General features: G+C 43.8%; 1 protein-coding gene across 1 annotated transcript in view; it reads left to right on the top strand.

The window, feature by feature from the left end:
* The window catches only part of DRD4 (dopamine receptor D4), a 35393-nt gene extending 9234 nt beyond the window's left edge, over nucleotides 1-26159 (top strand). Inside the window, exons 2-4 of the mRNA XM_035124091.2 lie at nucleotides 17122-17234; nucleotides 19385-19938; nucleotides 25834-26159. Coding sequence (XP_034979982.1) covers nucleotides 17122-17234; nucleotides 19385-19938; nucleotides 25834-26036 — 870 coding nt within the window. The 3' untranslated portion in view covers nucleotides 26037-26159. The remainder of the gene's footprint in view (nucleotides 1-17121; nucleotides 17235-19384; nucleotides 19939-25833) is intronic.
* Nucleotides 26160-26371: the final 212 nt, after the last annotated feature.

Raw genomic sequence — 26371 nt, 5'->3', positions numbered from 1 at the left:
TCCAAGTGCCTACAAGAAGCCTTTTTGCCACTGACATTGCTCTAAAACTGAACAGGCTTTGTGACATCATACCACTGGTAGGTGTCTTAGTATGAAGCATCGGAAACCAAGATTATACATTATACCCAATGTGACATTTTTAAATACCTGCAAACTTCATCCCCAAAGAGAAGGAACAACTGTACCCTTCTAGAACAATTGTCTAAAACACATTCCATGTGTGAATGTAATACACATCTGAGTACATGCTGCTAGTGTCTCCGTGCGTTGCTCTGGCATCTTAAAAGAAGGGTGGCAAAATGCCATGCCATGGGGACTCATAAATTGATTATGCTCAAAAGGTTTTTAATATCTCTCTGCCAACTTCTGAATGGAGGGCAGAATCAGCATCTCCAAGACATTATAAGCTACACTTCTTCTACAAACATGTATGGGACCCTGAGAGCTAAGAGCTGGTTTAAACAAAAAGGTTCAACTTGTGCCTTCCAGTGAATCTATTTATCTGCTTTCCTGCTCTTCTGGACTGGCTTCAAAAGTCTGTCGGATGCTTGAAATGGCTAAAGGCAATCTGTTGAACTGCCTTGAGAAGTCCTCACTAATACTCCCCCCATGTGCAAATCTTCCTCCAAACCTTTATAAAGAGTCAACTGAGGGTTCTTAACTGAGAAGTGACAGTAAGCCTTGCCAGCTGCTGGCTCAATGACTTCAGTAAGGGTTGTTTCAAACAAATCATAATAAACATTGGCCATAGTTTGTCAATTCAGATAACATGACAATCTGATATGCAAAAGCTGCATCAGTGCAGAGAAGGAGGAGGGTGTGAGTCCAAGGCTCACCTGGGCTTACCTAGGTAAGAGTTTCTGAGTCCCAATTGTTTATCAATGACAGTGAATGAGAAAGGTTCTTCCAGCACAAATTAGGCCATTGAATTGAAGAAAACCTGGGGAGGAAATGAGGAGCTTTGTGAGTGACAAAAACTGTGAGCTCAGTTCTGGTACTGAAAACATATCCCTGGGCTGAGCATGTGCTCTAAGGTGTCTTGTTCCTCAATTCTAAGTGTATGTCTGGCCCCACAGCTACTTTTAATCATTTGTTTTTCACTTTTAGTTAAGTGTGATGTACAAATGCAGCCATGTTACAGCATTCTGCAAGTCTTTATCTGCAAGAAAACTCACTTGATCAGCACATTTCCTAACCCATAAGTGACCATGCTTTGAAGTAGATTTGCTAACTGCATTCGCAGCAAGTTTTGTTGCATAAACATCTGTTTAAAAAGTCACTGAATGAAGAGAAAAGGAAATGTTTCTAACAGATTGCTTCATTCAGCATGGTTGAAGATAGGCCTTCAAAAACGACCTTTTTCCAAGTTACTTTTGAATATCTGTCATGGCTGCTATCTACTAAAAACAGATACCTGGGACAATGTGTTTCTAAACCAATAGCTGCATATTCCTCTGTCTCATTGCAGGCTCTAAACAAAGCTCTCATCAACTGTTCTTATTACTTGTTATAAGAGAGAACCTTTTATGTGCCCATAGTGCTCATTCATCATGTTGTACAAGATTTATCTCGGAAAACCTAAATAAAGAATTGGCATGGTTCTCCTTTAGCCAATCCATTCACTTTCTCACCTAGTAGCATGTATGGGTTTTTCTGTGTACAAAATTTTAAAAATGAACTTATTTCCTGGAGATTAGGTACTTTTGGTGATTTGTTCTATTACTGTTCATATAAATAACAAAGTTATACTGTATATATAAAGACAAAGTTACAGGAACCCAAGTTAACATGAATGATATCATTAATAATAATTATAACAACATGAACAGCTATACATGAGGACATGCGTAGATATTTGTATATGGACTACAAAATTTCAAATACAAATTTTCTGCCACTTCCTTTAGTACTTCCTTCAGCAACAACAGCATACTGGTATAACTTACTCCTTGCCTGGGACTCTAAATTTCTTCACTTTTGGATTACAGTCTTTTGAGCCACAGCTTTCAGATTGAACTCAAATGATTAAAAGTTCATAGAAGATTCAAAGAAGATTAATAGGAATAATACATTCCTGAAAGAAAGAGGCATTGAAAGGGATTTATGGCCACCGTCTACAAATTATTCTCCATTGTGCTTCTGAAGAAGTATGAAATGAGTTAACAATCCTAGTGTTCTCATCAGTTTATCATCTGTATTGTTTGCAGAACATCTTTGGTAAATAGTTGTCATGGCTTTGAGAATAGTCATGTTCTCTTACTTTTTGGAGCAACAATTTTTCCGAAGATATTTTTCAATGTAATGCACTTTCTGAAATTTCAAAGAGCCACATTTTTCAAAGCTTCTGCTTGCTTTCCTTGTATCTCTCCCTCTCAGCACACATCTGAGAATCCATCAGTGCCACCTTTATTCACCTGCTTACCTCAAACTTCCCTGAGTTGAGGGGGGGGGATCTGCAGGGCAGCCTTTTTAGGTTTAAGATACTATATACACACTTGGTTTGGTGACAGAAGGGAGGACTCTTGTGCCAGTTGAGATCAAAAAGAGGTGGTACTGTATATACTAATCAACCATCTGAAATTAACAAGATTCAGTCACTAGACATCAAAATTTTTGGGTACATGCAGTTGTTGCAGGCTAGTGTTTTAGTTGCAAGACAACAGCTATAAGTGATAGTTGCTCTCTTTAGTGGCATGGCCTAATTTTTATTATGACCTGAAATATCAGTCTTAATGAATTCTTTCACAGATTCTTCATGTTCTCTCTGTCTGTTTTTAAGGGTGGGAAGGAAGATTTAGGAAAATAAGGTTTCTTTAAGTGTCTGTTGTCTGAGGAGAAAACTTTGCTGCTTTAGGATCTCTGCAGCATGTGGGGAATTGGGAAATACAATCTGGGGCACATATCTCTTGGATATATAGTTCACTGTGTAATCCCAAGGGTGGGCACATGACAGCAAGAGGGTCAGCTTTAGGCATTGCCCAGAGGAGCATGTGCTTTGGATGTTGGGAGGTAGATAGGTGTTTGGGGTCCTGAGAAACAAATTGGAGCTCCCTTACCCCTCTGCTAGAGGAAGAACACAAAACCCTGAAGCTGCCTATGACCAGGGCTGGCCAAAGACATTTTTGGTACTTGTGGCAAACTGCAAAATGGTGCTCCCCCCTCTCCATCAGGGAAGAACAGGTGAGATCTATATCAGGAACAAGTGGGGAATAAAGGTATTCATTGGGATCTGCTGCCCCTGTGGATCCCGCCACCCAAGGCAGTCAACTCACCTCGCCTCATGGATGGGCCAGCCCCTCCCTATGACTGGTTTGGGTGAGTCTGGAAGCTGCAGTAGAACCAGAGAGGCATAGCTGTCAAGTTTTCCCTTTTCTCACGAGGAAGCCTATTCAGCATAAGGGAATTTCCCTTAAAAAAGGGAGAACTTGACAGCTATGCAGAGAGGACTGGCTACTTTTGGGGCAAGGTAACAAAAATGAAATCTTCAAGTCAGCAATAGTGACATCCACAAACTGCATTAGGAGAACTATGATTTGGATTTGCATGATGTGGTATCAGAGATATCATATTCCAGGATTTGGGCTTGAATGGAGGAAAACATCAGCGTGGTAGATTTTCTTACCAAGAGGAAGCAAACACATTTAACTCAGCAATGGTTCTCCAGGGATTCAGAAAGAAGTCCCCCCCCCCAGTCCTACCTGGAGATGCTGACAACTGAACCTGCGACCTTTCTGCATGAAGAACGTGTGCTGTACCGTTGAGCTATGGCCCTTCCCTGAAGGTTTGTTTATAAGAGTCTCATTGAGTGCCTTTCCCCAGAGAAATACTTGCTATAGCCTTCTAATCTTAGCCTCTGTACCATTGATGCTTGTCATGGAAACACTGAAAACTCTGGCTGTACAAAATAGAAGATAAAGAAGAGCTTCTGGTGGATCTCTTGCTCTGGAGCACTATTTAAAGGAGGCCTGGCACATTTAAGATCTCTAAAGCTTTACACTGTGTACCTTGGCAAGCTAATCTCCATCAACTCAGTATAATCAGGTAACAATTAACCTTGTGACCAGGCTGAAGCGGGTTTGGCCTCTGTTAATCCAGTTAGTCAAGCATCGAAGAGACGGCTGTGGCTTTGGTTAACATGTAATACATTTAGTTAGTGCAATAAGCATAAAACAGTTTATTGCCTAAAAGACACAAAGACAACATGGAAAATGGGGGTATGTGATACTTTGCTTTAGGTGTTTTTCCCCTCTTGGGTGTGTGTGATGATGATGAAAAGCCAGTTGGAAAGAATTAGTGTCCAAAATCTCAGACCAAGATTTTCAAAACTAACTGCTGTGTTCTGTATATCTGTCTCAGGCCTTTTAAATGTTCAGCCTTTTTCTTTTCAGAATATACTTAGCACTATTTTCTGAATGAATGCAATCTGGAGCAATGTTGTCCAGTTTAGTTTGCATTTAAGACCTGTTTATATCAATGTGAACTACTTGGCTTTGTATCTGTAGTAATTGAACCCATTATAGGGATGTATATCTGCGACTGAAAGAGGGATTTAGTGTACTGACACTGGGAATAAACTTCTGCCTTTGCTGGATCTTTGATCAAACAGATTGAATAATGTGTACATTTGGTTTGCAGTGTGGCTGTTTCTGGTTCCTGGATCCACACAGTGATAAAATTAGAAATCTACAAACCACCACCTCCTGTGCATTCTGCATAATTACAACAGAGGTTTCTGAAGGCTGCTGTTAATTTTTCAGTTTGATCATAGAATCGTAGAATTCGAAGGGACCCCAAGGGTCATCTCATCCAATCCCCTGCAATGCAGAAATCTTAACTAAAGCATCCATGACATATGGCTATCCAACCTCTGCTTAAAAACCTCCAAGGAAGAAGAGTCCAACACCATCCAAGGGAGTTCTTCCAGATGTTTAGTCAGAATTTCTTTTCTTGTAACTTGAAGCCATTGGCTTGCAGCCTAGCCTCCGGAGCAGGAATAAACAATCTTGCTCCATCTTCCATGTGACAGTCCTTTAGACATTTGAAGGTGGCTGTCATATTTCCTCTCAGTCTCCTCTTATCCAGGCCAGTCATACCCAACTCCCTCAACCATTCCTCATAAGGCTTGGTTTCCAGTCCCTTGATCATCTTGTTCACCCTCCTCTGTACTCTGCCGTGTCAATATCCTTCTTCAATTGTAGTGCCCAGAACTGGACACAGTACTCCAGGTGTGGTCTGACCAAGGCAGAATAGAGTGGTACTTTGACTTCCCTTGATCAGGACACTATACTTCTGTTGATGCAGCCTCGAATAGCATTAGCTTTTTTTGCTGCTGCATCACACTGTTGATTCATGTTAAGCTTGTGGTCCACCAAGACCCCTGGTACTACTGGCAAACCAGGTGTCCCCATCTTATATTTGTGCAGCTGGTTCTTCCTGCCAATTGTAGAACCTTAATATTTGTCCCTATTGAAAGTCATTTTGTTAGCCTGGGCCCAGTTCTGCAATCAGTTAAGGTCATATTGATTCCTAATTCTGGCTACCCATCCCAGGTTGGCATCATCTGCAAATTTGATTAGCATCCCATCAATTCCTTCATTCAAGTAATTTATATAGATGTTGAACAAGAACAGGCCCAGGACAGAACCCTGTGGCACCCCACTTGTCACGTTTTTCCAGGTTGATGAGGAATCATTAGTGAGCATTCTCTGGGTTTGGTCAGTCAACCAGCTACAAATCCACATCACAGTTACCTCGTCCAGTCCACATTTTACCAGATTTTGCACTGTGTGCAAAAAAACCAACCCGAAAGCATAGATTTGGGACTGGAATTTATACCGAAGCATAGATTTGGAACTGGAATTTATACCTGAAAACTAAGCTGCTCTCTATTGATCATGAAAACTAATAAAATTAGGAGACCGTATCTCCTTATTTGCTTATTAATAAGTATTTTGGGATTTATACTGACTGTAGTATATAGAAATTAACGTTTGTCAGATTTTTAGATGATCATTGCAGACACAATATTTTGATAGGAAACTAACTCTGAACTCTTATCCTTAAGCTCTGATTAAAAATCTCCAAGCCTGCACTCACTATTATCCTATTATCACCGTAATTATGGATTCTGACTTGAATAGTTAGTTTTATCAACCCATAGATATTAATCATACAGTTGCCATGGACTCATATTCTGAACAGGGAAGACTAAAAAAGGCAATGAACCAATTCAGCACTGAACCAATTCCTATGTTTTATGTCTTAGGTGAGGGGCAAATGCTGTTAATTATCTTCCTGAGTGAGACATTACACAATGAACAGTTCCTCTAAAGAGGACTACCGGAGGGCTGTGAGTGTTTAAGTTCATTGTAACTTAAAATCAATTATCAGGAGAGAATTTCATCCAGTACCCTGAGAATGAGGCAGTGAGATCTGTGTATGTAATCCTAAATATGAATATGATTAAGGTCTAAAGTCACCCTGGAATAGTGCAGCATCAAGGAAATATGCAGAAGAACAGCTTGAGTTAATGTATCATAAATGAATTGCTACCAGGCCAGTCATTTGGGGCTACTTTTTAGTACTTCTTGGAAACTAATTCTGACTTGCAGCAATGGGCTAGTCATATGCCAAAATGTACCATTAAAATCAGTTCAGCAGCTCACACAAAATGCTTGTCAGGTCCTCAATTATTGTTTCATTATTTCCTTCAGCTTTCCAGATAAAATTTATGAAAGCTCCCCCCCCCCCGCCACCTGCTAGTTCAGTGAGTGCATACTTTGCTTTGAGAATCCAGGAAATGTGATGTGCCAGTCACAATAGTGCAAGGAAAAGAAAACACACACTCAGGAGCACACAGCCATCCTCTCTTATTGGAAGCAGCAAGGAACTTTTGACCAGTAGGTTAGAAACTGGGATAGTAAAGCTAGGAGCCAAATGGCTTCTGGGACCTGGGTTGTGGGCACCCAAACAGAATGCCTAGTCGCCACTGGTGTGTGTGTGGCAAAACTTTTTATTTATTATTTTGATAAGCATGAACTAATATGCAATTCATGTAAGTGACACAGTGTTAATATCATATTTTTAGCAGAAATTGTTAATACATGTTTAATTTGGTGCTTGCAATAAAAATATTGGTACTGTACTTCAGTTTTCAAAACACTCTACTCTTTATTGTTAAACTCATCAACATATTGTCTATCCTTAACATATACTTTGAGGCTTCAAAGCACATACATTTCAGTAATCCTTGAGTGTCAGCCAGGCGCAAAAAATGACACCCGGACTTTTTGAGGTGCTCTCAATTGGAGAATCTTTAGGTGCAAAATGTGCCTGGAGCCCTGCTAATTTCAAACCCTGCTTTTGACTCTCCACAAGTAGGAATTTAGGGTTTGGTTGCAGGTCTTTCCAGCCCCTCTCCTCTGCTGATTGGAAAACGCCCTGAGGTGCTCCTGCAGCCTCTGCTGTCCTGCACAGCTCTGGAGAAGGCATTTCCCTCCTTCTCCAGCATGCTCCCAACCAGATGGGACACAGGTGGTGTTGTGGTTTAAACCACAGAGCCTAGGGCTTGCTGATCAGAAGGTCGGTGGTTTGAATCCCTGCGACGGGGTGAGCTCCCGTTGCTTGGTCCCAGCTCCTGTCAACCTAGCAGTTCGAAAGCACGTCAAAGTGCAAGTAGATAAATAGGGGCCGCTACAGCGGGAAGGTAAACGGCGTTTCCATGTGCTGCTCTGGTTTGCCAGAAGTGGCTTTGTCATGCTGGCCACATGACCTGGAAGCTGTACGTCGGCTCCCTCGGCCAATAATGCGAGATGAGCGCGCAACCCCAGAGTTGGTCACGACTGGACCTAATGGTCAGGGGTCCCTTTACCTTTACAGCGGGAAGGTAAACGGCGTTTCCGTGTGCTGCTCTGGTTCGCCAGAAGCGGCTTTGTCATGCTGGCCACATGACCTGGAAGCTTTACGCCGGCTCCCTCAGCCAGTAAAGCGAGATGAGCGCACAACCCCAGAGTCGGTCACGACTGGACCTAATGGTCAGGGGTCCCTTTACCTTTTATATGCACACTAGTCTTCTAGCATTACACAGTAAGAAGCGTGAGAAATCGTAGAGCTAATCTACGTACGTATTTATTTACACACTATGTACAGACAAAGAATTATGGCGTCCTCTCTCATCAGCTCCGGGAGAGAACAGAACAGAAGTAAAAGCAAAAGTGCAGTCCAACAGTACCCACAATGGAAGAGAGATAATGCCATCTTCCATTCACACGGTCTTCCCAGACAGGCATGTGAATTACACCAATCACATCTGCAGCATCAGATGCATGAAATACTATCATCCATCTCTGTTTGTGGGTGGAGGAAGTGTTAGTGCAGGGAAAGGGTGTGGCTCAGTGTCAGCCTGGATAGTTCAATTGGTTAGAGCTTGGTGCTGATAACGCTAAGGTTGCAGGTTCAATCCCCCTGTGGGACAGCTGCATATTCCTGCATTGCAGGGGGTTGGACTAGATGATCCTCAGGGTCCCTTCCAACTCTACGATTCTATGCCTAGTATCCAAAAGGTCCCTGGTTCAATCTCTTGCATCTCCAGGTAAGACTGGGAATGTTGCCTGTTTGAAACCCTGGAGAGCTGTTACCAGTCCATGAGCTGCATGCTCTCATGTTCTTAATAGTACTAAGACCAGAGAAGCACTTTCATAGAGTCCTGTAATGTGGTATGGAATCCAGTAGCAAGAGCAGCACTTGCAGTGATTGTCGTTGGGAACCCGGTTCTTTCTCCTTAAAGCCATCTTTCCATCCTTTCTCGGCTGGATAGGGGGTTATTTGGGATTATTGTGGATTAGGATGGATGTGCAATGGCTTCAGTACTCCAGTACACAGCTCAACATCTATTTATTAAAATTGCACTTGAAACAAATGAAAGCAGTGCATAATAAGTGAAGATGATAATAAATGTCTGTAGAATTGACTACTAAACATTAATGAGCAGCAGGACTCTGATTACTCTCTAATTGCCAGCATTAGAGAGGGACAAAACACTATTGAGGCATCTGTACCATCCTTATCACAGTTGTGTAAATTTGAAAATGCCCAAACATAATGCAAACCCTCTGCTCTTTTTTATAAACTGTCTGTTGGAATTTTCATTATACAAATAGCTTCAGATAGATTAGCAAACCTCATTACAGCAGCATTTGTTGTTATTCCCTTCTATGTAACTTCACCGTTAGTCAGTCCCTTGTCTTAACCCAGCATTTTCCTTCCAAATATTAGAAACAGAACAGAGAGATACCATATGAAGTGTGTGTGTAATAAACCATATCTGGCTGGCTGGAGGCTAAAGGTTGTTTAAAAGGAAAAGAGCAACCTGCGTTTCCTCTCCCTCACCCCCCCCCCCCGGTGATTTCCCAGTATCTGAGCAAGTCTGTGGTTTATTAGATTTGCTATAGACTATTCCTCCCCTTCCTATTAAAAAGGGCTCCTCCACACTCTGCTTGTCCCAGGCCTAGAAAGCATAGGTCCTAGAGATTTTCCACTTGTCATGTGCTTTCTAGGCACACAAGTCTGAGAGATTTTCTCTTTCCCCCATCATTTTCCCCAGGAAAACCCACTCTTTAGCATAGAATTGGAGTAAATGCCAATCCATGGAAAACCTGGTTGACATTTGCTCTGATTCAGTGGTAAGGAGCGAGTTTCTCCAGGAGGAAGTGGTGGGACAGGTGGAAGTGTGGAGTGGACAAGCTCCGAGTCAAATAACTGTGCCAGACTTGAGAGCATGAGGGATGTGAAGCTTTCCAGGTGCCTATGTATGACAAGCCTTTTTGCCACTAACATTGCTTTAAAAATGAACAAGCCTCGTGACACCATGAAACTGGCAGGGGTCCTAAAATGAAGCATCTGAAGCCAAAATTATACGTTGTACCCGGGTGGCAATGTGGTCCAAACCACAGAGCCTCTTGGGCTTGCCAATCAGAAGGTCGGCGGTTCGAATCCCCGCAACGGGGTGAGCTCCCGTAGCTCGGTCCCAGCTCCTGCCAACCTAGCAGTTCAAAAGCACCTCAAAGTGCAAGTAGATAAATAGGTACCGCTCTGGCGGGAAGGTAAACGCCGTTTCCGTGCGCTGCTCTGGTTCACCAGAAGTGGCTTAGTCATGCTGGCCACAAGACCCGGAAGCTGTACGCCATCTCCCTCGGCCAATAAAGCGAGATGAGTGCTGCAACCGCAGGGTTGTCCGCGACTGGACTTAATGGTCAGGGGTCCCTTTACCTTTACCCATTTTAAATACCTGGAAGCTTCCTCTATCTACGGTATATCTTCCAGGGCATATATCTAAGGCACACTCCTGGTGTGACTGTAATGCAGAGCTGTGCACATGCTGCAACTGTCTCGGTGCACTGCTGTGGCATCTTGAAGCAGGGTGGTGAAGTGCCCTGAGGACTCGTAAGCTGATTGTGCTAAAAAAGTTCCTACTAGCTCTCTGCCACCTTCTGAATGGATCACTGACTCAGCATCTCCAAGGCACTCTTTTGCTGTCTTGTAGGATTATCAGGTCCAGACCTACAGACCCTGCCTGCAGTTTTAAATAACTTTGGGACAGAGAGGAAATATGCAACTGCAGCATCTCCCATGGATAGCAGTTTCTTTTACCTACAAGGTTCTTGGGCTGTAGTTGCACCATGTTGCATGTGGGAGGGAAAGTCAATTGATCTTTGATACTGTGGCCAGACGGTTTGAGAACAGAGGCAGGAGAGGAGATGCCATACATTCTCTTGCCACCCGGGAGCAAAGGCACGATCTCTTGAGTCTGAACTTGGTAATGTCACTGCATATTTTCTTCCCCTGTGCCTTTCCCGCATTATGTATTTAGTGGCCTTCGTTAAAAGGCTGCTGCTGCTGGGGGTGTAAACTGTGGTGATGATTTACCCAGGGTGTAAACTGGCCTCTCTTTTTGAACATTCCAGCAGTAGCATCCTGTCCGTAGCAACCCAATAGCCTGGCAACTAGAAATGAATGCAGTATTCTCACCTGGAGTGTTTTTTGTTTTTAGTTCTGCTTGAGTCTCAGGACTTAAGTCAGGAGGTCCATGGTTGTATCCCCCCCTCCCCACACAAAAGCTGCTGGGGTCCGATGGGGCTGCAGTACTGGGCCAGGACTTTCCCCTAGGACTTTTTCTTTTTGGTATCTCAGTTGCTTCCCCAGAGATGCTATTTGCAGTGTGGGAATGGGTAGATACAGATAACTCGTCTCCTTCCCCCTGCCCCAATACATCAAACAGCTTCAATGGGGCAATTCAGATACCTGCACACCCACAACCAATCAGCATGCTCTGCACAAGAGGGCCTCCAGCAGGTACCATCTCACCAGGAGGTCCATTCTGTACAGTGTAGGAATCAGGCATTTGGGCAGTGGTACTTTTTGCCTTTCCCAACATGTCTTTGAAGCGGAGAGCTTTATCCCAGCCTATATCAGTACTGGGGTCGAAACCATGTTTATATTTAAAAGTGCTCTAATTGCTTTTTTAATTGCTACAATATTGTTTACATATGAGATGGTGTAATTGCTTTTGTTGCTGACGGATTTAGTGTTCGGTCGCATAAAGGTATTTTATGGGAAATAAAAATAAAAGCAGGAGAATGCCATGGGCTGGAAGGATTCAACCTCTCCCCCCCCCACCGAACTCTGCATACAGCTGTCCTAATCTGATTCCACCCCCACCCCCCATTGCTTTTACTTTTAGGAGTGAAATGCAAGAGGTCCAGTTATGCATCTCTGTGTCACACCAAGATTGACCACTAGAGGGACATTACAGTGACATTTTGGTTGGACATAATAAAGTGGCTTGGGAATTTTTCAAAACTGAAGTGGTAGTTTCACCATTACCCATGAACGCTGATGCAACCAACCCACCTCTTCCTCTGCTTAAGTTTATTTGGCAGATTTGCTTCTGAGAATAGTTTATTTATTCGGAGTGCAGGGAACTGGCAAATAGCACCCCAGGAGATGACATCCTCCTCCCTGCTGTAAAATAAGGGATAACAAAAAAGATCCCCTGTGTTGCAAACACAGTAACAGGGCAGCCCTTCCAGGATAACCGACTGTTTCAGTGTTCTTCCTCAGCAAGTAAAAAGTCCAAAAGGGTACACAGATCGAAGGCAGAAATTCTCACTGTACAAAATGAAGTCTCTAATACCGTATTAGAGATCAGTTACCTGAAACATATGTATCCTGTGTACCCTTTTGGACGTTTTACTTGCTGAGGAAGAACATTGAAACAGTTGGTTACCCTGGAAGGACTGTCTTGCCCCTGTGTTTTGAGCACCAACATCCAGGGCCGTCTTAAGTATATTTGGCGCCGTGGTGCAACGGATCCCTCTGGCGCCCCTGCCCTGTTTCCCAGAGCGGCAGGCCCTGCGCCACCCAGCCTGGCCATAGGGCCGGCCCTGCCAACATCCTTTAGCTCACTCCCTGCAAAACACTGCATAAGACACTTACCTTGGAAGGCATGTTGCCTCAAGCTTGAGTGATTCTTTGTGATGTTATACTAGCCTAAAGATCCCTCACTTTGGGACACTTTCTTATATTAGTTGGTGTTACCATGTGTATATTATATGTTATCGGATTGTAAATTAAGACATAATTCAGTAGTGATATAAAAGAATTGTAAGTATATTATTAGCCTACAGTGTTGCTTTTGGATTGTCAGAGTGAAATAAGGAGTGGCACTTCAGCCCTGCCCTGCCCTGCTCCACTGACACCACTGGTTATACTGCTTGAATGTAAAGGAGAGCAGGGACCACCATCACTGATTTATAAAAGGAGCCTTAGACTTGTCTGCACCTGGCCGTCTTTGTAGGAGACCTGGAGAAAGAGAGATGAGGGGATACGAATTGCTTGCTGCAAGTGAGGAAACAGCTGCTTCCCCCAGCAATGTTTTTGGGTTAAGAATAAAATGGGGCAGAGGTAATAAAGCTGCAGCAGAACTGATCGCCTGTCCAGTCCAGCCGCTGCTGCCCTCCTAATAGAGAAGGGTTAGAGGGAGGAGCAGATGCTGAGCCTGTGGAGATGAGAGCCGATTATCTCAGCGTGTGCAATGCCCTGTTTTGGCAGTTGCCGTTTATGGCACCTGGCCGCTGAACATCTGGCTTTTTCGTCTGGTTGTTTTTGGATGAACAGTAGCATGCGTTTCCAAAGTCACCTTTGCTTGCCTCTTCCTTCACCCGTTTTCTAGTCTCTGCTAATTCAAGCTGCATCCAAACCCTTTCAGGCCAGATTTAGTTAATCAGATCATCACAACGGTATGGTCTTGTCCTTTTGCTTTGCCCCTGTGGTGGAGAAGCTGCCACAGAGTCAGAATTCTGTGCAGGTGCACAAAGACAGAGATAGTGCTTGGTGATAAGCCATGGTTCGAAAAGCAGGAAACAGCTTTGTGAACCTATGCTCTCTTCTCTCTCCAAAGCAATTTCAAACTATTCTTGGTGATAACCAGAGCTTTGTATTTCGTAGGCACTAACACAAACTGGTTAGCACAAAATAAGTTACTTAGTAACCATGCTTTGTAAACCCACAAAACACATTCATATATCTGAGATCTTCTCCCTTACAAACATGTTCATACATTGAGATCAGCAAACAAAGCCCCACCCCCCTGGTTTCCAGACCACCGGGAGAAGGGTCTTTTTGGTGGTAGCACTGAGCATATGGAACAACCTTGTTATGGCTATATAGCACCCACCGTCCATAGTATGTTTTAAGTGCATGTTAAAAACTTAATTGTTTACCCTGGCATTTCCTGATGATTGATATTGACTGAACATGCTGTTGCCTACTGAAGATTTGGTTTTATTACTAGAATTATTGTGATATGGTTGAACAATAAGTTAGTCCTAATAAGGTTGTACATGGATTTTGGTGTATAAAAAATGTTTTGAAATAATTAAAAAATACACAGGAAATGAACATGCCAGGCAGAAGCCTAAAACCGATCTCTCTAATATCTAGTTTTCTATCTGGAACAAATAGTTTTCTGTGGAGGAGCAACTGGTCTTCTGAAACCCAAAACTGCAGTCTGAATGAAATAGTGCTAGGTACAGGTTTATTACCTCAGAGAAGAACTTGGCCTATACCATTTTTACTTTCCCATTTAAGAGGATAGCATAAGGATTTAAAAGTAGAATGAGAAAGGCAGATAATGACTCTTGACCAAATGGCCTGTTAACAGTTTTAAGAGTGTTGGAAAGAATATGTAATTTAAGAAGGAAGTGTGAAGGTGAGATTAAAACTACCATAGCTCTATCAAGAGAACCAATTATAGAACTTAATGTAACCCTATTGTGTTGTTAGAAAATAATCAGATGTGGGTCTAATTAGATCCCATTTCTCTTTTACAAGGCCCAATACCTGTAAAAGAGTCCAGTCTTTGCCAAGTACTTTTCTAAAAATGTTCACTATAAATGAATTTGGCAGCTGTGGCTAACTTCAGTGGGCATTTCATGATAGGCAAGCTGGAATGTGGATGAGTCTGTTATTTGCTGAGAAGAAAGAAACAATGCAGTGATTAAAAAGAGAGAAGGAAGATTTACACTTCAAGCACATTAATTTTTTCACACCCCTGCCCATTTTCTTCCTTAATTCTCTTGGGCTGGTTTCCAGAAAAGCAAGGAGCGAGACCAGATTTCCTCCTTTAGGCAGTTTTCTCTTCAGCTGCTTGTTTGTTGGCCTGTACAATATAAGTCAGTGGTGGGGAACCTGTGACTCTCCAGATGTTCATGGTCCCTTCAACCCCAGCTGCATGGACCATGGCCAGGTGCGATGGGAGTTCAACAGAACCTGGAAGGCCACAGGTTCTCCACTCATGCTACAGATGAACAAACCGCATTGGACTTTGCTACTGGGGCTCCATAATTATACATGCCCCAAACTTTTGGGCTCAGTCTGCAGGCTTTACTTCTAGACCCACACTACACTTTGCCTTTAAGCACTGCCTAGTTTCCAGCAGTTTTTATTGCAAGGATTTCCAAATTTCCAAGCCTAGGGCTGCAATGGTAAGGATATAAAGAGCTCTGGGATTGGGCTGTCAGGAATTTGCTTCTCCGTTTGGTTGCAGAAAGTTTGCTTTAAGCAGCATTTTATTGCTTTGATGGTTTACAACTGATAATGAGCGCTAGCAAGTGATGAGTTTGGACATGGGAAGCACCTAGCCGAAACTTCAGTTCAGCAAAGGAAAGTTCATGAGGTGGTTCTGGGCACATGACAAATGCAAAAGTCTAACCTACTTCATGCTGGGTTACCTTGGGACATATTTTTTTGTCATTTCTTTTAGCACAAACTGCATGCCACCTTACATTTACCAGTGCATTAATTAAAAGCTCAAAATACTTTTGAAATTGCTTTCAAAGCTGGCTTTGGAAATTCTGAACTTCTAATAAGAGTGAGCATCAAAGCAGCTTCTTCCACTTAGGTTCTCCTAGCAAGAACATATTCTGGAAGTGTGAGGAGTCTATAGAATGAGTACTTTTCCTTTCCTTTTCTTTCCTTTTGTTGCAAACTGATGTAGAAATGTGGAGAACCAGACTTGGCGTGAAGTGCAAGTAATACATACATTAATAATAATAATTTATAACAATAATTAATAATTAGAAACTGAGAAACGCCCCCCCCAACTGACATATTTGACCATTCTCTCCTTGGTGCACTGCCTCCCTCTTTTGTCCTGACAGAAAACAAGGGAGCAGCACAACACCAAGCCTAACATGTGCACAGCAACTGCCTCCCACAAAAGGGCCTTCCCCAACCTGGCACTTTCCAGATGTTTGGGACTGCAATTCCCTTCCACCCCAGGCCAAGAAAATGCAGTCCAAACCAAGTTGAGGAAGGCTGCCACAGAAAATTGATTTACTGGTGAAGTAAAGGGGGAGTTCTCCATTCCTTAAAGCTCTTCTACGCAGACCGAAACTTTTATCTAACAATATGATTTTAAAAACAAATTATTACATAACAGAACAAGTAAAAGCTATATCAACCAAACCACACTTTTGTCTTGGCTTCATGAATTCTTTTAATTTGACAGAGACCTGTGTGTTCTAGATAAGCAGTTGTGCTATGTGTGTGTAGCAAACCTGGGGGGTCTCTTACGTTATGTGGGAAGTTGATGAGGCTATACAGAACATTAACCTTCTCCTAGCCTGACCCTGAAGTCAGTTTGAAAGTTAAGGGATAAGGAAGCTGTAGCCCAAAAGGTGTGAATAATCCACCTTCGCTAACGTCATTGCAGAGGGAGATATATAGTAACGGCAGAGCAAGGATTAGCTGACATTAGCGCAGGGTTTTGTGACTTATTTTCTTTCTAGGACAATCCCAGATTTTGCAGACGTGTTTGAGATCTATTAATACGCATTAAGGTGAAAAAGGAAGATTCTGAGATGTTGTTATCTTATGAAGAGGTGATGATTTGGGGCTCACCATTGGTTGCTTGGTTACAAAGGAAGTATTGTGCCACTGCAGCTGATCTTGGGTTGGGGGCAGGGAGCTAAAGAGCCATTGCATTAGACTCTCTCTGCAACTGAGTGTATCAATGGCCTCCTGTACCCCTGTCTGGACAAATTTCCCCCATTCTGATGCAAAGCAAGTGAGATATATACCCCAAGGCAAGGTTGCATTTTGCTGGAATGGCACGTGTCTGGAGCTAAGAAGGTTGCAACCTGGAGATTTGCTTTATAACTTTAAAGCTACTGGTCAAGTGGGAAGCAGTACTACAGCCATGGCTACTCTTTGGAAGAGTCTCTTCCCCTTTGTTTCCCTCCCATTTCTTTCACCCACCCCTTCCCTTGCATTAAGTAGGACTTGTGGGTATGATGGACAGTGGGCATGGGATGCTGAATGAAAGGATTGACAAGGAACATGCAGGAGAAGCTACTTTCACCTCTCACTTTATTGGTAGTGTTAAAGCTGCAGCTCAGATCTCCTGGTTGCACTCTGGTGACCTCTAGTCAACCATTGAGAAGGACTTTCTTGGAGAAAAGTAGCAGAGGCAAGCTTAGAATCTCTTGAGGATATGGGGAGGCATCTTAGTCATGGCTGGTGCTGTGAGAACTCCCTCTCAGCTGATGCTCTCTCTGTCTTCAGTTTCAGGGAGGCGTGTGGTCCTTGAGCACAGTCCTGTGCGATGCCTTGATGACCATGGATGTGATGCTGTGCACAGCTTCCATTTTCAACCTCTGTGCAATCAGCGTTGATCGGTAAGCTCCTTTGCCTGCCTTGGATTTCAGATTTTGGGATTTTCCCAGCTTCGTTATATTCCTGTCCACCACTACCCACACATTCCTGTGTTCACATCCCAACACTTGAACAGCTTCCAGATGGATTTGAGTTCCATTCATAAACAACAACACATGAACTGCAGTAGGGGCCTCAGAAGGCATTTGGAATAATTTGCCATCCTATAATAATACAGTTTGGATACATACCATCACTTTCAGATTAAAAACCTTCTTATCCCCAGGGTACAACTGATGAGGTAGCTTCAAGAGTGGGGGGTCTGATATATTCCGTAGCATTTTCAAATCCTTGGATTGATCAAGACAATCCAGAGTTCTGGCACTGTATATTCTGAACTTAATATATCCTGGTCTGTCTACCCCAGTAGTCTTCAGCCTTTTCAGATCCAGGACTCACATTTAACCCAAACATGTATTTGGGGACCCATTTCTTTTTCTTTTTACCCATGTATTTGTAAGATGGTGTTGCTACTGCTGCAGCCCATCTTAGATTATGCCATGTCCTAGAAATGGGTCCCAATCCACCAGTTAAACCAGTGATCTATCCAATAGGGTCCCCTCTTTGAGCTGGTTGAGATCTTGGTGCTGAAGCTTGATCCCGTATGGTTGGTGCTGGTGTCAGTTGTGCTGGCTCTTGAGCTGGCTGGTCTGATACAATTGCACCACTTTATGTCTCTTCCAACCTAGCAGTTCGAAAGCACCTCAAAGTGCAAGTAGATAAATAGGAACCGCTACAGCGGGAAGGTAAACGGCGTTTCCATGTGCTGCTCTGGTTTGCCAGAAGCGGCTTTGTCATGCTGGCCACATGACCTGGAAGCTATACGCCGGCTCCCTCGGCCAATAATGCGAGATGAGCGCGCAACCCCAGAGTCGGTCACGACTGGACCTAATGGTCAGGGGTCCCTTTACCCTTTACCTTTATGTCTCTTCCACAGATTTCACAAATGGAAAGAAGGAATTTGAGTCCTGTGAAAGCAAAAGCCTTTGTTCAGTAGAACTGTTCCCTAGACCTCTGGCTGTCAACCAAGCTTATGCTGAGCCTGCATATGTCCGTATTACCTCTGGACCACAGAACTCATGTCTAAAGACTGAAAAGCTATAATTTTGTTGAACTAGTATACAACTATTCCATTAGCAAAAGTCAGAAGTCATTTTAGGTCATTGATTGATACAGATTTCCCAGTGTTAATTTACTGTTTTGTTTGGCAATCCACTTGAAAATAGTTTTAGCAAATTATTTTGCATTGATTCCTTGATATATATTATAAATTGGTCCAGCAAATGCTGGTTTTTTGGGTTTTTTTATTAGTTTCAACAGTCCAACATGCAGCTTTGATCCATTCAAGGCAGCTGGTTCCTGATCACATGGGGAAACCTGAAAAACAATCAGCCAAACACACATAGAATCCCCCATCAGATCTCCCACTCAATTAGTGACAGACTGGTGTGGTGCTGGCAAGGATGCTGTGGCATAGTAAGACTAGTGCCCATGGACCTTCTTTCCTCTCCATCTGTTCTTTCAGTGTGTGGAGGGATAACATCTGAAAGGCGCTTCTCTAAGTGATCATAAGCTTGGACTGTTCTGGCTGGGGTTGATGGGAGTTATTGTTCAACAACATCAGGAAGGCACCAGGTTGGGGCAGGCTACAACAGGCAATGGGGACTAGTGGGTACAGACAAAGACTTCAAAGAAAAGGTGGGTTTTGAAGGAAATAAAATGTTCTAGGAAACACTTCCCAGCATAAGGGCAGCAAGGGAGAAAACAAATTTCAGGGAATAGATTGATGGGAGCAGGAGAAACAAAGTCAGGGATATGTTTGATATAAGAACAGATTAATGGGCCAAAAGTTGTTTACCTCTGACAGTGTGTGTGTGCACGTGCATTCATACATCCTGGTTGGATTCCTAGAGCTTGGGTAGCCAACTTGGTGCCCCCATACACAGTTGGACTCCCTTAATCTCCCACCAACATCCCCAACAGTCAGAAGTGATGGGAGTTGGAGTCAACAGCAACAACTATGTTGGCCACCTGATGGTAGAGACTGAGGTGCTCTAGGCCATCCACTCCCACAAGACTACTCCCAGCTTCACCTTCTTCTTTGTCGTTCCAGGTTCATTGCTGTCTCCATCCCACTGAACTATAACCGACGGCAAATTGACCTGAGGCAGCTGGTTCTCATCTCCACCACATGGATCTTTGCTTTTGCTGTGGCCTCCCCGGTCATCTTTGGCCTCAACAATGTTCCAGACCGGGACCCTACATTGTGTCAACTAGAGGATAACAACTACATTGTATACTCTTCTATTTGCTCCTTCTTTATTCCTTGCCCTGTCATGCTGGTCCTGTACTGTGCCATGTTCCAGGGACTTAGGCGTTGGGAGGAAGCCCGGAAGGCCAAGCTGAAGAGCAGCATCTACTTGGGCAACAGGCCACTGTATTGTCCACCACCCGTCATTGAGAGGAACCAGGCTGAGGTCAAGTTGGAGGAGCGCAACCGATATACCTGCTCTGAGTACTCTTTTCCCAGGGACTACGTGACCAATGGGATTCAGACTGTGTCCTACCCACATCTCAGATACCCACCACATAAAGGACTCAAAAGGAAGCAAGCAAAGATCAATGGCAGAGAGAGGAAAGCTATGAAGGTGCTACCGGTTGTGGTTGGTGAGTGTTCAAAGCTCAGTGGTTATTTAATAGGACTTAGAATCAACAGGGATTGGAAACAATTTAGAAGGCTCGTATTAACAGAAATGGGAAACAGGCAGTAACCAGTTGTGGGATTTGGGATTCTAATATGCAGACCATAGGGCACATCTACCCTAATTTTGTTTACTCTTGTTGTCTCTCTTCACCTCACAGTGCTGATAGCTGGTTAAACAAAAGCACTAAATTGATGGGATTGGGTGTTGCTTATCTAAGCAGCTGTGGCAAGCTGGGTCCTTTGTATGTCCCCCTACATGACCACATGCAGCAGAGGTTGGTTCATTAGGGCAAATGGGGCATTGTCCCACCTATCTCAGTCTGTCTTCAGCTAGCCCCTACCTTTCTAGAGTTCCCAGGGATGAGGAATTGATTGTTAAGCCATCCTGGAAATTGTGAAGGGAATAGCAAGGACTTCTAACAACTCTCAGCACCCTTAACAAACTATAATTCCCAGGATTCTTAGGAGGAAACTATGACTATTTAAAGTGGTGTTGTACTGATTTAAATGGGTTGACCATGAATTGTGCAACAGGAGACCAAACCAAGGCTTGTTTCTTCAGAGTTTTGTTTTGTTTCCCAGCAGCTCTTGCTATATTCCTTTGTAGCTTGGGGTCCATTTGGGGGTGGGGTAGCCCCCCCAAAACCAAAAAATGCCGTTAAGGTAAGGTGCTGGGTTCACATGTAGCACCAAGCCATAATTAAAACAAGGTTCATAAACCAACACTAACACACTCAGCAAGGTTTGTACATAACACTAAGTCATGGTTTAATAAAATATAATTTAATAACTCATGGTTAGCATAATGTGCAAATTAGACAAAAAAGGGGAAGCTTTTGTGGGCACCTTTCAGAGAACATTTCAGTTTCTCTAAAACACCTTTTTCACATAAGAGTGTTTACCCACAAAAATCCAAATGAATCTTATTCTAACTCTTCCGCCTGTTTGAAGATTTAGAAAAATATATATGACACACCTTTTGCTGCTGGATGTCTTGTTACAGGGATGAGGAACCTTTGGCCTTCCAGATGTTTTTGGACTACAACTCCCATTATCTCTGACCATTGACCATGCTGGTGGGAGTTGGAGTCCAACAGCATCTGGAGGGCCAATGATTCCCAAGCATTGTCCTGTTACAACTGGCCTGTGTGGCAGAGCAGTGCACACATAACTTTGTTGCTACAATTTGAATTTTTAAGTAGCAGGAATCTTTCCGCAAGTAACATATGCCAGTCATGCTTAATTTCTTGCATGATTCATTCATCCCCTCTGGGCTCTATCCAGACTCCGCCTTCAAGTCTGAGTCTCTGACAAAAGAGAAGAATCAGGGCTCCCACCCATAAATGACATTCTGCTTCTGAACATAAGTGCTAGCCTGGCTCTTCCATGAAGGGCTGTTAGGATCTCTTGCTTTATTCAAGACATGCGGAGATTCCCAGCTGTGTTGAGGAGCAAGGGAACAGCTCTACCTGCTATCTGACAAAGGAGATAAGTGTATGGGTGAACTGAGGATCTCTTTTATTTTTATCATAAAGGGATAGTATAATTAATAGTAGGTTGGCTTGCACCCATGGTCAATGATTGTGCGCTATAATATCTGACATTAGAAATATCCCAAGTGGTTACAGAATAGGTACTGGGTCAAAAGTACACCCTTGTATTGATCACACGCCATACTCAGCCTGAGAATTGGTGTGTGTGCTTTAAAAAAAACACAAAAAACCTTTCAAGTCTGTCAAAAGTACCTGTCATAACAGTTCCTTTGACATGGTTGATTGCCTGAATTTCAGAACTGCTGAGAAACCCTACTTAGCAGAATGTCAGACCACCTACAGAGAAGCAACCTGATCTGGTGAGGGTATATATGGGGCACCCACATGGTGCTCCCTCTTCTACAAGGGCTGCCACATTCACTGTGGTGAAGGGAATAGTTCTGTACATGGAAAGGGCTGTGCAGTGCAGAAGAAGCTATTTGCTTTGCTGCATACATGAGACTTTCGACTGAGGCACTAGAGCAGGCATGTCAAACCTGCGGCCCTCCAGATGTTTTGGCCTACAACTCCCATGATCCCTAGCTAGCAGGACCAGTGGTTGGGGAAGATGGGAATTGTAGTCCAAAACATCTGGAGGGCCGCAGGTTTGACATGCCTGCACTAGAGCATCTACATCCTGTTGTCAGAGGGTGCACTAGCTTTTGCAAACTGGAATCAGTGCACTTAATTTCCATAAAGCATTATTAGTGGGGGGAAACTGAGGAGGGCATACAAAGTTTAGATTTCTTTTTCTGTGATGCTGATATGGGAGGCGTGAGATGTAAAGATCACTGTCAGACACAAGCAGGAAATGTTACTTCTCCCATATATTCCACCCTGAGTACTCTAAATGGGCCCTCCTTTGTGGCAGGCATTGGTGCCCCTGTGACTAGGAGCTGCTTAATGCTAACAGTGCCGTCTGCGTTATTTCTGTAGCATCAAAGGTGGCCATGACTGGGCCACTTGAATTGGAGCTGGAACTGCTCTTTTGCTGTTGGAATCTTCCTTGCAGCACATCAGACCACGAGTCCATCTAACTGGCAGGGGCTCTTCCAGATTGCAGGCATGAGTCTTTCCAAGCCGTACCTAGAGATCCAAGGAATTGAACTCAAAACCTTTTGCATACAATGCATGCACTCTACGCCTCTACCACTGAGCTCTGGCGCTTCCCCTAATGAGTCACTGCATCTCAGTGAAAGGGTCAGAGAGCCATGGCTGATTTCTGCTGAAATCAAAGGCTGTGGTTGTGGGAGAAGAAGCAAGACCCCTTTGGGGTGTTAATGCTGTGATCTCCCGCCATCGTAGGCTCAGGTTGTATATTTGTGTAAATAAACCATCTATTCTAAAGATACCACATTCTAAAGTCTCTGCTGCGCCTCATTCCAAAGGAAACACGAACCCTGGATAAGCACCTGGAACCCCTGGAATCTTGCATTGCTCGGAGATTGGGGTGGCACGCAACAATACTATATTAAAGGTAAAGGGTAAAGGGACCCCTGACCATTAAGTCCAGTCGTGGACAACTCTGGGGTTGCGGCGCTCATCTCGCTTTACTGTCTGAGGGAGCCGGCATTTGTCTGCAGACAGTTTTTTCTGGGTCATGTGGCCAGCACGACTAAGCCGCTTCTGGTGAACCAGAGCGCCGCATGGAAATGCCGTTTACCTTCCCGCTGGAGCGGTACCTATTTATCTACTTGCACTTTGACGTGCTTTCGAACTGCTAGGTTGGCAGGAGCAGGGACAGAGCAACAGGAGCTCACCCCGTCTCAGGTATTTGAACCGCCAACCTTCTGATCGGCAAGCCCAAGAGGCTCGGTGGTTTAGACCACAGTTTTAATGGAAATGTCATTTTAATGGAGGCATTTAATGAGAAAACCAATAGCTCATTTCAGCAAGCTCAGGAGAAAATTCAGCTGAATGGTAGGCCAAGAGGTTGGAGCAGGGGAGTGGTAATAGGACCCATTATTGTCAAAAGACTTTTGAAATTATGTGAGAAGCTATGTCAGAAGCCTGCCTTCAGTACCAGGACTAGCTATGCGTTTTTTCTGTGACCAGCTTTATTCAGGTCAAACTAAATGGTCACATAATGGACCCTTCCAGCTGTGAAATCTTTCTCTTTCTCTTCAGTGCTTAAGGGCTTCCTCTCCTCCACCAGCAATTTGCCTTTTTGGAGGCTTTTCGGCTAATTTTAGGGCTAAACTTGCAGGCTTTCTGAGGCATTTCTAAAAATTATAACCAGCTTCCCTCCTGTTGAGTAGTAAAGAGTACCTGTCTGCTGAAGAGCTCTCAGGCTAAACACAGGGGCTGGGTGAAGCCTTTACGACCTGTCACAATGCCTCTCCCACAAAGCCCTGCAGACTACAGCAAGTCTCCCAAGAGTGATTTGGGCAGGTTGCAGCTTTTTCTGCGGCAAAAGAAACTACATCTCCCTCCTGTAAAAGCATAGGAGCTCTGTTCCATATTAAATATGGTAATCTGATCACCGTTCCCCTGTACCCCTTCATTGTCCACACATGGATGAAAATAAGACTCCGCCCCCTGTGTCTAAGATAGAGACCTGGTTCAGATGGTCGTTCAGTGTTTTATAAAGAATGGTTTATGAAGCCGGGGACAACTATTGGGTCCAAGCACATCTCCCCCATCTCCCTGCCCCCATCATGCACTGGCTTCAGCCCAAAGATCTTGGCTTGTATTAAATGAAGATTTCTTGTTATGCAGGTGTGTGCGGGTGGGTGGGTGGGTGGGTAGATGTGTATAAAATGTCCAAAGCCCTATTTGGTTGTAATGCTGGTGCTTCCCAGCACTGCATCCTCCTGGCCACAGATTGTTTGTTTGCTCATAAGATTCCTATGCTGGTGTACAGGGAATTGCCTCCCAAAATGTACAAGTCAGTGTACTCTTCCTGGGCAAAATATTAAGAAGGGCAGTATACAAATGCCTTAAGCCATGTATGGGATACCTGTGGCCCTCCAGTTGTTGTTGGTCTATAAGTCCCACTATTCCTCATCATTTGCCATGCTGGCTGGGGTTAATGTGAGACTGGGAATCCCAACATATCTGGATGGCTCAGGTTTCCCATTCTTGCCTCAGTTAAGTAATTAACTATGGTTTGCATAGACACAATGGCTCAGTTTGAATATAACACTGAGCATGTGGGAAAGACACATGCACTAAAAGATTTGTTGTTTTACACACCCAGGGCAATAATTGAACCAGACACCAGTTGCTTGTTTAGTCGTTTAGTCGTGTCTGATTCTTCGTGACCCCATGGACCATAGCATGCCAGGCACTCCTGTCTTCCACTGCCTCCTGCAGTTTGGTCAAACTCATGTTCGTAGCTTCGAGAACACTGTCCAACCATCTCGTCCTCTGTCGTCTCCTTCTCCTAGTGCCCTCAATCTTTCCCAACATCAGGGTCTTTTCCAGGGAGTCTTCTCTTCTCACGAGGTGGCCAAAGTATTGGAGCCTCAGCTTCACGATCTGTCCTTCCAGTGAGCGCTCAGGGCTGATTTCCTTCAGAATGGACCAGACACCAGAGGATTCTCTAATAATCTCACACATGGGGTGAGAAGAGTTCCCTTAGGCGGGGAGTTAGAAATGGCTCTGCTTGTGTGGTGGCCTCTTAGGTGCTATTTAGGTATGGATTTGAGTGCTGAGGTGGTAGTGGTGATAGTGGTACCAATTTAAACAAAATAAATTGTATTCTTTCAATATTGTAAAAACAAAACAAAAACAAAATACCCCAGTCAGCTTCCCAGTTGGGAGGGGTCAACATTATTTCCTTTGATTGCTTAGCAACAATGATTAAGTGTCCTTATCAATGGTGCTGCCTACTGCATGCTGAAGCATTAGAGCTGTCTTCATTTTTGCCTGATTGACTTGCTTTTTTAAAAAACAATAAAGCTAAGAGTCTGGGGCCTCTGCTGGTCTGCTCCCCTCTCCACCAAATGCAACCCTTTCTATCCATCTGTTGGCAGCCTTGTACCCTCGTCTTGTCAGGGTTAAGATTCAGCTTTTTCACCCTCATCCAGCCCAGTGTTGGGTCCAGACACTGAGCCAGGGCTTTCACTGCCTCTCCTGATTCCGGAGTTATAAAGAAATAGCACTGGGGTCATGAGCTTACTAGTGACACTTCACCTCGCATTGTAGAATCCATTCAACTTTTCCAAGTTGCTAATTGACATTATTCTTGAAAGAAACTCTTCTGCATCAGAGAAACGGAGGCACAGAGATTTGAAGATTTAAGTTACCTGACCTCTGGCTTCATGGGGAGCCTGCAGCCATCAGAACTCAGTTTGTTTGTCCTTGTCTCTCTGTCTGCCACAGGTGTGTTCCTTTTCTGCTGGACTCCTTTCTTTGTGGTCCACATAACCAGAGCCTTGTGTCACTCCTGCACCATCCCCAGCGAGGTAACCAGCATTGTGACATGGCTGGGCTACGTCAACAGTGCCCTCAACCCCATCATCTACACCGTCTTCAACACTGAATTTAGGAACTACTTCCGCAAAGTTTTGCACATCTTCTGCTAACATTGCTGGATTCTAAACATAGAACTGGATTCTGAATATAGAACAGAGTGTACTACACAAGGCAAAGAGCCAGACAATTTTAACTTCTTTGTATAGTTTATTAAAGTTTTATTTCTTGCTACATTACTGTGTGCTTCAGTCTTTTTTTCCTCTAGTTGGGTGAAGACAGATGCTACAACAATGCAGTTCCTCTTTTGAATGCACAACAATTATGGACATAGCCATTTATCCATGGCACAAATGATCTTTTCAAATAACTCTTTTATTGTCAGATGGAACCGGCTTCCTCTAGTTTTGTGCTCCCCAGATGTTTTGAAGAGAAACTCCCATCATGC

This window comes from Zootoca vivipara, chromosome 1, assembly GCF_963506605.1.
Source record: "Zootoca vivipara chromosome 1, rZooViv1.1, whole genome shotgun sequence".
Lineage (NCBI taxonomy): Eukaryota > Metazoa > Chordata > Lepidosauria > Squamata > Lacertidae > Zootoca > Zootoca vivipara.
The sequence above is the reverse complement of the archived record's forward strand: the minus strand, read 5'-3'. Positions and strand labels throughout refer to the sequence as shown.